General features: G+C 41.8%; 1 protein-coding gene across 1 annotated transcript; it reads right to left on the bottom strand.

The window, feature by feature from the left end:
* Positions 1-552: 552 nt before the first annotated feature.
* chmp1b (chromatin modifying protein 1B) lies at positions 553-9,287 on the bottom strand. The gene is made up of 8 exons (XM_042340730.1): positions 9,120-9,287; positions 7,348-7,445; positions 6,141-6,287; positions 5,453-5,521; positions 4,077-4,184; positions 3,506-3,549; positions 2,893-2,965; positions 553-1,475 (listed from the first exon to the last, which is right to left on the bottom strand). Exons 1-8 carry the CDS (start codon positions 9,133-9,135, stop codon positions 1,428-1,430), a joined length of 603 nt encoding a protein of 200 aa, XP_042196664.1. The 5' UTR covers positions 9,136-9,287; the 3' UTR covers positions 553-1,427.
* Between the last annotated feature and the right edge of the window lie 2,467 nt (positions 9,288-11,754).

Below are 11,754 nucleotides of genomic sequence, written 5' to 3'. Positions count from 1 at the left end.
ACTTTTCAAAACGACGGAACAGATTGAACCACATTAGTATTTTCTGAATGGTTGGAAAAAAGTGAGATAGAAACATTATTTCATGTACATATGTTCAAAAAGAATTTACATGAGTCTGCATGTTGTTACAAGTGAGATTAGAATAGGAAGAGCTGATTCCTTGTGCAAATGAAAATGGGAAACAGATGCTGTAATAATTATACACAAATCAAATACATGGAAAAACCACTATGTCCTCCAGCTTCGTTGTTGAGAAATTGATGAAAAAGGTGATGGACTATCATGAGTTCAGTACCAAAACCCTTCCCAAAACAGATGATGTAATTCAGTAACATTTCCATTGCATTGCTAAGTCAGAAAAGCAGATGAGACTTTAATTGAAGGTCTAGTGTGGATTTAAGCTGCAACTGGAAAATATGAGTTTCTGGCAAAATTCACATTTTATTGCTGTGATGCTCATAGTTAAAGGCTATTTTCTACTCAGATAAGATGTTAATCCACTGTAAAAGAATGCAAGCAAGCAACATTTTAAAATCATGAGAAAGCACACTCTTTGGCTCACAGAACCTTTAATTGTGGGATACGGAGTACAAAAGGAGCCCCAAACAAAACAAATTTACAAGAAAATCCCATAAAGACAGTTAAATCTCACAGACAGTAGGACTAGAGGTTGCAATCCTGGGATTTGGGGAATACCATTACCAAACAGGATCCCAGGAATTCCTTATGCTAATAGGTGCTCCCGAAATCCTGGGATTGCAATCCCTAAGTGGGACTCTGTTCAGAGTGAGGTCCTTCCATTCCCAGCACATCCCACAAAAATCAATCTTTGTTAGTCTCATTTAAATAGATAAATTGCTCAAACATTGCAGAAAACATTCCAGGAGCTGCACAATACAGTTATCCAGGAGTCAACTTAAAAGATTTAAAAACAAAACGCCTTGCCACGTGATGAAAATAGGATAAACAAGCTACTGTACAAAAAATATTGTCAATCATCTTTGAACCCAAACCTTTGTATTATTCATGATGTGATCTGCAGCTTACTTAATAGATACAATTTTAATAGCAAAATAATACACTTTTAAGAAAAACATGCCCCTGGTGAGATCAAAGACAACTTTTTTTAAGATAGAAAAGTGCACGTGAATTTTTTTCAAAAAATTTAATTGCCAGTTTATACTTTAAAATGCACTGTACAAAGATAGTCAGAAAAGCTATGTGTTGTGCGAGTGATTTAAGGTGTAATATTGTCCACTCTACAGATTTGTTTTTACAGTTTTGACACTTATGGTGAGAGAATACCAGCCACTATATTGCAAATAAAATCTCAGTATGCTATGCAACAGTGTAGAGATAACCTTGTCTGTATGAAGAAATGCAGATAGCAAACCAGATCATTCCCAAGATAGCAGAACTTTTCTTCATCATTCTACCTGATCCCGGAGGCGTGCAAGTCTTTGTGAAAGCTCATCCTGTGCAAGACAATGGTATTGAATCAATTTTGAGTTGTACAATCACTTTTAAAGTATAAAATTAGAGCAGCAGCTTGCATTTCCCACTCTCGTACACCACCTAGTGGCTCTTTATTATACACAAAAGTCACCTTCCACAAGTGGCTGTATTGTTAAAACATTATTTTTCCGCAAGCATCCCATGCTTTGCATATGTTGCAGAGAAGAGCAACTTTTTTTTTATATAGAAGAATTAGAAGGGATCTTATAGAAACCTATAAGATCATCAAAGGGCATGATAGAATAGATAGTGAGGAATTGTTTCCCCTGGTTGGAGAAACTAAAACCAGGGGTCACAACCTTAAAATCAGAGGCCAGCCCTTTCGAACTGAGTTGAGGACGAACTTCTTCACTCAAATGAACTTCACTTGCAGATGAGTGACATCAATGAACGGTAAAAGCAACTTAAATCCAATCTGAAATTTCTGAACTACGTTATAAAAGTTCACAATGGCTGATGTCTGGAACTCACTACCCCAAAGGGCTGTTGATGCTCAGTCCTTGGAACATATTCAAGAATGAGATAGATATGTTTCTTATTGCAAAAGGGATTAAGGGATATGGGGATAAGGCAAGGTTAGGTTATTAGCTGGAGTTAGATTAGACGATCAGCCATGATTGAATGGCGGGGCAGGCTCGAAGGGCCGAATGACCTACTCCTGCTCCTACATGTTATGTTATATACAGGTTCATCAGTCCCAGCACTCACACTTTGTTGTCCCTTTGATATTGATCTTATTTTATCTATTTGCCACAGAACTGGTTTCTATTTTTGACTCTGGAGACCAGACTTTCTGGTTATTTATTGCTTGATATTTCATAACTTCCAACTCAATGAAGCCACTTAACAGAGGGTGCACATGTATACCTAAACCTCACAAAAACAACCAATATATAGTTGGACCATGAATAGCCGAGGTTAGGGAGAATGTTTCCAGGGAAAAGGCATTCTTCTGTATACTCTGAAACCAGTGTTTGTATCAAGCGGTTCCAGATCAAATGCAGTAAGGACCAGATGTAAAGTAAATCTCTCCATTTGGCATCAATCACATACTTCAACCTCAGAAGTTCATCTCACTTCCAATTTGTTTCAATACCCACATCAGTTATCTAAGTGGGCTCATCGATAAGCATTGACATGGGCCATAAAGGAACTGAACTGAGATCTGAATTTAGTTAATGGTCATCAGGGAGATATTTAAAAGCAATCAGAAAACAGAGGAAAATGGTAAGGATTCAACAATTACTCTGTGCTTTTTTTTAAAATGTAGGGCTAAATGTTACGGCTCAATGTTATTTAAAGAAAAAATAAGGAACTATTTCTTTGCATTAGTGGATTTGAAACCAGACAGTAGTTGTCACCTTTAAGTGCACTTACCTGCTCTTGCGATGTCACACTGGCACTAATAGACCCACTCTGTCCTTCAGGAAGCTGCATGTTCAAATCAAGGCTGGAAAGAAAAATATTACATTAGGTTCTGTAAATGAACTTCACTTGCAGATGAGTGACATCAATGAACGGTAAAAGCCACTTAAATCCAATCTGAAATTTCTGAACTATGTTATAAAAGTTCACAATGGCTTCAACATAAATGGAATAGGAACAGATTGGGGTTACAGATTGTGTGCTTTTCCATGGATTTCGTTTCAGTGGTTTTGAGGCAGAAATAATATGGCAGGTCATGTCATTTGAGGACTGATGCAGCAGGTGGCACTTTTTTTAAACGAAAAGCTGGACTTTAAAAATGCAATATTTCATAGTAAGACTGGTTTGTGATCAGAACATTTATTCTCATTATGATCAGTTGAAGGTCTTAGAAAAATCCTATTTTACTGGCAATTTCTTCAATGGACATTAAAGTTGAGACTCAAGGATGAAAAATTAAATTTGTTGCTACCAAATTGTGTATTTTGTAAAATTTATAAATCCAAATTTTACATTCAAGTTACTATTTTAACCCTGCATTAAGCAAATATACATCCAGACTAACCCAGCTTCGTCAGCCATTTCATGCATCAGCGAATCCACTTGTTGCTGAAAAAAAACAAACTTGAGTTGAAAAGCATTGCTATTATACAGTAATCTCAAACAGCCAAAGACATGCAAGCTAATGTGTCTAAAAAATGTACTTGTAATCTCCTTCAGATAAATGTTCATTCGATACAGGAAAAAGATATTCCTAGAAAGTTGGGTGCTTTTGCTAAGGGAAGATTGAAGGCTATTGTTTAAGCTTAGTTGATGACTAGAGCAAACAGGAGAAATATGTGACTGTATTTCAAGTTTGAATGTTAACTTGTGATAGTATTCTGTAAATGAGTTGCTGCAGTTATTAATCAAGATTTACAGGAACTATTCAATAACAGCAAATACAATTTGAAACGTAATTCTCTGGCTGATCTGCTAAAATAGCTCATTTGTTATAAGGCCCGATATCAAATGCAAGGATTTTTTTTCCCCTGAAAGTTATGAGATAATGGCCATCCAGGACACTGATTTTCCCTGACCATTTTATATAATGGCACCTGTCAATACAACTGAGTTATAGACACGTGTCCCTTTACCTGAGGTGTGGTTAGTGTTGTGGTGTGGCTCATAGTGTCCTCCATCTGCTGCGTCTGGACATCTAATGTCTCAAACTGTTGTTCAAATGTATCCATTAGCGAAGATATCTGCAAGAAAATAATTATATCATTGGATTATAACTGCTCAAACATTCTATGAAGCAATTAAATGCAGGCATCCTAACACAATGGTTTACTAAGGAAAACTACATTCTTAATTTCTTAGCAGAAATATGTAGGTTACGATGGAGTGTGGCACTGAAAGAAGACACCTTATAATTCTCTGCAGTTCTGCTATGCTTTATTCGTGAGAGGTCCACAACGACCCAAAACTGTCTAGATTCATTTGCATACACATTTGTCTGCAATTGTCACCTTTTCTCCACAAAGAAGACTTAATTTAACTGTATTTAAAGTTTCATTAGTGCATACAAGATAGCAGCATTCAAATGCTGAACAGTCTGCGTGGCACAGAAAAGAAAGCCCGACAGACATGTTAATTGAAGCAAGTCTTGTGACCTTTCAGAAGCTTTGGGGCTGTTCTGCCACATTTCATGTGTTTGAGATTAAATTAGTGAAAGACAATTTAAAATGTGCTTTTAAGTGAAATGGGTTTGTGGCAGTCTGAATTCATTTCCTAGAGGATATGCATTCACTGGGCAAAACTGCCTTCAATGAGGCATTAATTGGTAAACTAACTTAAGAGAGGATGACTGGTGTGAGAAGTGGTCTCGTGGGGAGGCTCATCTGGAATTGGGAGTGATGTACATTTTTCAAAAGCAGCAAGAGTTTTGTTCTGTATCTACACCTGATTTGTCTATGACTGATGCGGTCACTGGCAACCCGAAAGGGAAAAACGTTCAATTTTCAACCTTAATGATGAGTGAATAACATTATGCTCAACCTTTCTCCAATAATACTACGGGCCCTCCATAGAGGATGCCAATGAATCACCTTGATCAGTGATTTATGTTTGATAGTCTCCATCATCTGAGCAATGAAAAGGAATAACAGAAAGTCCCAAACAATTTTCCTGAGAGAGCCTTGTAGATAATTTATAAGAAATATAATTATTTTGTAGTTCTGCTTTCTTAATGACCCAACGCTATCGAGATCAATTTGCTTGTACATTAATTTGCCATTGTTACACACAGCAACCACCTTATCTCCACAATTGTAAGTCTTAATTTAACTAACTGAATTTCATTAGTGCATACAAGAGGGCAAGAATCAAAACACAAAACAATGTGTGCGGCTTAGACTTCAAGCCTGGTGGACATTTTAATTGAAGAAACAATTCTGGTGGTTTGCTCAATGAGAATCTTTATAAGGACCTGTTGTTGACATGTGTAGGATTTTGACCTATGTTGCATTACCTTTTCCAGATTCATGTTTTTCAGTGTGACACTCATGGATTTTACAACTCCTGCCATTGATTTTGTTACCTGCAACAAAAAACACATCATTTATTGCTTCTTTGGTCAAACAGAGGAACAAAACATGCCAGGTTTTTATTGGTACTCTAGAGGAAACATTTGGACATAATCGCAATGTATGTGTATGGTTTCTGTGTCATATTGCTACAATTTAAATTTGTATTGAAGTACTATGTGATAATTAGAAACAGTAATCAAAGCAATACTTGTGATATGAATTGCAGTTTGGTGAATGACATAGGCGACAGCGACAAAATAGGTGGTTACTGGAAATTAGACACATTTTTATGTTGTGGTGGTTCATGAACAAGCTATTCTGGAAGAGCTTCATCTTAGGGAATGAACAGAATCCATTTTCCACAGACAAGATGACTAAGTATCGCATGCTGTTCCTGGGGTCATGTGTTGTATGAATTAGGTTTCACAACACTACAGCATAAACTTGTTTGCTACATAAGGCACATGAATTATGCACAACCCTAATAATGCCACTAGACAGGATTCAAAGCTTGGAAATGGATTCAAAGCTTGGAAATTCTTTCAAATTCAATGCAAGTTCTGTATAAATTTTGGATGTTTTCCAACACTGTTTCCTGAAGATACTATGCTTGAGAAAATGGTACGTAACCTTGCCCATTGTAACTGCACTCTGTACACGTGCTGCAACGGCATCCACTCTGGCACTCATTCGTAGAAAGTTAATTGACTGATTCTTTTGTCGGATTGCATTTTCTGCGTGTATTTTTGCAACTTCCATGTTGCCTTTCTGAATTGCCTGCAAACAGAACGGATACAAAAGTGAGAAATCGGGTACAAGTTAAAACAAAATTACAAGTTCTCATTTCAGATGACCACATCTGTTTGAAACATTTAAAAGCCATCACCTGTACCCAATTGAAAAATACAGTAAAATAATAAATCACAAACTAGCTTTTGTTATTGTATTGGTTTTATCTTCAAGTGGAGGATACCAGTATAGTTAGTATATGTTCTAGTGCTTTTTTTTCCACTGTTACATTTACAACTCTGATTGTAAGTCCTTTGCACAATTACTTGTGGAGTCCTAGCTCACTGGTTAGATAACTCGCCTCGCAAGCAAGAGACCTGGGTTCGATTTCCGGCAGGGTGAAACCTTGGGCAAGTTTCCTTACTCCAAACGCCTGATAATAATAATAAACAATAATCCTTGCATTTGATGTAGCGCTTTTCACGTCTTCTAGACATCTCAAAGCGCTTCACAGAATATGCTGTAAAGTGAATTGACTATATTTGTGGGTGAATAATTTAATTAATAAACAAATAATAATTCCTCAAGAACAAAAAAATAATAAATTGGTCATTTCAATCCACGATTGTTTATGGGACATTGCTGTGCTGCGCGTAATTGGCTGCCACGTTTCTCCCACAAATATATCGTCTATTCACTTTACAGTATATTCTGTGAAGCGCTTTGAGATGTCTAGAAAACGTGAAAAGCGCTATATCAAATGCAAGCATTATTATTACTTTATTGTTACAGATGTGTTAGGATCAAATAGGATCGAATACACCTTTACATAAATTGCTAATTTAATATTAAAATGTCAAATTAAGGAAACTTTTATTTCAGTAAGTTACACTAGTTCTTAAATCTGTGTAAATAATATGTACAGAGTATTTAAGGCTACCCACAAGCCAACCACGTTTTCAAAACTAAATCATTTATAAGTCGGCTTGTTTCAGGATCGATTTGAAAATTAAAAATGCCTAGCCCAGGAAACCTGCAATTTCTCCAGATTTGCCAGCAAACTAAGCTTAAGTATAATACTATCTATTAATATTACTGTATTTCATACCTTTTTAATTTTGGTCTTTTCCACTTTTTCTTCTTTGTCACATTTCTTGGCACTTCTGGAAAGTTCCTTTGCAGCAAACTTGAGATTAAACAAATGTTCTAAAAATCTGTTAAGGTTATACTTTCCAAAATGATCACAGTTATCATGTACAATGGCAACAAAAACTCACTGACTACGGTTTTGAGAGATGACACACCATTGATCACCAAACAAAAATAATGTATATGAAAAGCTTTGTAAGTTTCAGAATGGATCCCACTATGCAGCTGGAAGATTCTAAAAAAGCTTGAAGAGCACTAGCTGAAAAATTACTTCCATTGCTGAGAAACTGATGAAAGTTCAGATTCTAGCAAAGTTTTCAGTCTTTTACTGTAATGTGGTTGTTTCTAAACTGACTGCGAGTGCATACAGTATACATAAAGTTTCCAAATAAGGGTTTCAGTCACTTTAATAGAAAACAATTTTGGCAGACTGAAGTTGCCCATTTGGGAACTGTTTCTGTCTATCCAACTATCCAACATATAAAATTATTAAACTTCACGAATCTGGCAGGCTCAACGTATCATATGCTTTGGTAAGATCAACAAACAAAGGCCCACAAGTTGGACTACACATTTCTTGAGTCTGACATGACACAAATACTGTATTATCTGACCAGAATCACTCGAGTCTCGCTCCTGATGCAATGAAGGCCATTTGCACTTATAGAGGCTTTTACTGATGTAAAACACCTCTATATGTTTAGCAGTTAGCTTAACAGTTCCATATCATTCTGAGGGAAATGCTACGATACAAGCTGAATCTTTATCCTGCTGAAATCTCAATTTCATCTGTGTTTGATGAAATATCAAATCGCTCTCTCGATGCCATTAGTTCGGTTGACAGCAACATTGGCGAAAGCCTTGGGTCGGGAAGAGGTTTGGCTCCAGCAGACAGAATAAGTCAGGAGGTTAAAAAGCTTTTACAGTGGAAAATCCAGTTTGAACTGAACAATGGCATTCCAAGCAAGGACACGCCTCAAAAGTGTCGGGAGAGATTGCAACAGGTCAGGGTGAGCAATGATCTCAAGACGGCCGAGGTTTAAGCGCGGAAACTTGAAAGAGCTGGTCGCGTTTACTTCGAACACTCCCCACAAGCAGAAAAGTGGGTTAGTAATGACGACGACGTACTGAGTAACGTGAACCAACCGTCCCATCTCTCTACGGAAGGGCTGGGTCGCGGCGGCTGGGAGTATTTCCCGGATCCAAACCCAGAGGGGGGGAAACTTCCCTCCCTCCCTCCCTCCCTCCCTCACGTCACAACGAGGCGTGGAGGGGAATCGGAATTTCCCCCCCGTCACAGGGCGTCGAGTCGGTGTCAGTCCAGTGTCAGCGTCAGTCGGGGATTTAAATCCACGGGTTTTACTTACTCTCTGTGACTGCACTTTTTTTTAAAAAAAAATAAGTCGGGACTCGTTTAACCTTTCGCAACCAAAGCCAAGATCTACAGATAAACGTTGACGGTTCGTAACACCCACCACAACCCCAACCCCCTCCCCCCCCCCCCCCCACCCCAGGAAAAAACCCCAATCAAAACAGCAGGAGCAACAACAACAACAACAACAACAGACCAAAAAAACACCACCCCAGTGGTTTCACCGGCTGGAGGCCGGGCGGCCCTCACTGTCCCCGTCTGTCGTCCCCCTCACCCCTCACCAAACCCACTCACACACCCCACCCGGGGCCTAAGGGCCGGCTGTCGGCGCTGCGGCCTCCGGGTGACGGGAAGGATACTCTCCAGGCTGGACATGGCTCGGGCTCGGGCTCGGCCTCGGCTTCAGCTCCGTCAACACACACACACACACACACACACTCACTCACACACACACTCAGGCACTTCCGCCGCTACGCAGCGTCACATCCGGCTGCTGCACCGACCTGTGATGTCACGCGAGCACGTGACACACACACTAACCTCTCACACACACACACACACTAACCCCTCACACACACACACTCCCCCCCCCCTCACACACACTAACCCCCCTCACACACACTAACCCCTCACACACACACACACTAACCCCTCACACACACACACTAACCCCCACACACACACACTACCCCCCCACACACACACACTAACCCCCCCCCCACAACACACTAACCCCTCACACACACACACACTAACCCTCACACACACACACTAACCCCCACACACACACACTACCCCCCCACACACACACACACTAACCCCTCACACACAAACACACTAACCCCTCACACACACTAACCCCTCACACACACACTAACCCCTCACACACACACACTAACCCCTCACACACACACACTAACCCCACACACACACACTACCCCCCCCCCACACACACTAAACCCCCCCACACACACACACTAACCCCTCACACACACACACTAACCCCCACACACACACACTACCCCCCCCCTCACACACACTAACCCCTCACACACAAACACACTAACCCCTCACACACACACACTAACCCCCCTCACACACACTAACCCCTCACACACACACACACTAACCCCTCACACACACACACTACCCCCACACACACACTACCCCCCCCCCCCTCACACACACTAACCCCTCACACACCACACACTAACCCTCACACACACTAACCCCTCACACACACAACCTCCTCCCCCCCCACACACTAACCCCCCCACACACACAGCCTCCCCCCCACACACTAACCCCTCACACACCAGCTTCCTCCTCACCCCACACAGCTTCCCCCCTCCACACAGCCTCACCCCACACCCCCCCCCCACACACAGCCTCACCCCACACCCCCACACACACAGCCTCACCCCCCACACACACTAACCCCCCACACACACAGCCTCACCCCCCCCACACTAACCCCCCACACACACAGCCTCACCCCCCCCCCCACACAGCCTCACCCCCCCCACACACTAACCCCCACACACACAGCCTAACACACACCCCCCATACACACACAGCCTCACCCCCCCACACACACACTAACCCCCCCCACACACACAGCCTCACCCCCCCACACACTAACCCCCCACACACACAGCCTCACCCCACACCCCCCACACACACAGCCTCACCCCCCCACACACACTAACCCCCCACACACACAGCCTCACCCCTCCCCACCACACACACATAGCCTCACCTACAGTGACCCATCAGACACAACCTCACCCACACTAACTCCTGACACACAGCCTCACACACACCAGCCCTCCTGATAACAACTGCATAATTTATATAGCCCCCCTCACGCAGTGCAGTGCCCCAGAGCACTTGACAGTGGTGGAGCACAATACTGGGGAGGGGGGAGACGGGCACGGTCAACGGAAAGTTTTCAGGCACGATTTGAAGATATGGAAGGAAGCGGCAAGGTGGGGGGTTAGCGGAAGAGCGCTCGTTCCAGAGTTTCGGGGTGCAGTGGCTAAAAGTGTGGCCACCGATCATGGAACGGAGGGAACGAGGTACATGCAGGAGGCTGAAGCCAGTCGAGTGGAGGTAGTGGGTTGGGAATTAAGCAGGTCAGGCAGGAGCCAGGGCATGAAGGGATTTGAGAACGAGTGTGAGGATCCTGAATTCGATGCGTTTGGGCAATAGTGAGCCAGTGTGGAGCCTGGCTAGCACTGGTGTGATAGGGGTATGAAGTTTAGTACACACAACCTCACTCACACCAATCCCCGAAGCAGAATCTCAACCAGATCCAATCTCACCTACAGGATCATTGCAATCTGACGAAACCGAGCCATTCACCCAGAGCAGAACCTCACCACTTACAGGACTGTTTCAATCTGATCACACCCAGCAGTACAGCTCGGAGCCTCACTGGCAGGACCTTTGCAATCTGGATTGCAAACTGCAAAATTGCAATCACGTATGTCAGGACAATCGACTGACCAAAAATACCCTGCCCTTTACACAGTTGCTAGGTGACAGGATCTTGTTAATCTCATTAACTGGGCCTCTCATTTTCCGGGGTTTGATTACCGTTTCTCACTTGCACGAGGTTTTTCAGGAGAGTGCTAAATATCAAGGGCAAGTGAACCAGTGCAAACGCCCCCATACCTTTCTAATTCACCGTTTCAAGGCTGATTGCTTTGTTGTACAGCGTTTAACAATTTTCAGCAAAGAGCAATCTTCCTAGCCTTTGTGTTCCAACAGTATAATGTAATACATTTTTCATTTTTTGACATTACATTTGAGTACTGACTCACAGAAATTAAGTTTAATGAGTGTGTTTTTGCCTGTTGATCCTTACACTGTTTAATATTAGAGCACAACTCACATGTAGTGCTCAATGGCAATAGCTGTACTGATGGGCTTCAGCCTCCCCCCCCCCCCCCCCCACCCCATTATTCATTCCACAGCTTAGAAGTCACGTAA

The sequence above is a fragment of the Callorhinchus milii genome, unplaced genomic scaffold, assembly GCF_018977255.1.
Source record: "Callorhinchus milii isolate IMCB2004 unplaced genomic scaffold, IMCB_Cmil_1.0 Scaffold15, whole genome shotgun sequence".
In the NCBI taxonomy this organism is placed as follows: Eukaryota; Metazoa; Chordata; class Chondrichthyes; order Chimaeriformes; family Callorhinchidae; genus Callorhinchus; species Callorhinchus milii.
The sequence above is the reverse complement of the archived record's forward strand: the minus strand, read 5'-3'. Positions and strand labels throughout refer to the sequence as shown.

Bases quoted from the DNA above. Each gene is read 5' to 3' on its own strand.
- chmp1b (XM_042340730.1), bottom strand. The intron at 4,185-5,452 runs GTAATGCAACAT...ATTTTCTTGCAG, and splicing joins AAAACATGAATCTGGAAAAG to ATATCTTCGCTAATGGATAC. The intron at 3,550-4,076 runs GTAAAGGGACAC...GTTTTTTTTCAG, and splicing joins CAACACTAACCACACCTCAG to CAACAAGTGGATTCGCTGAT.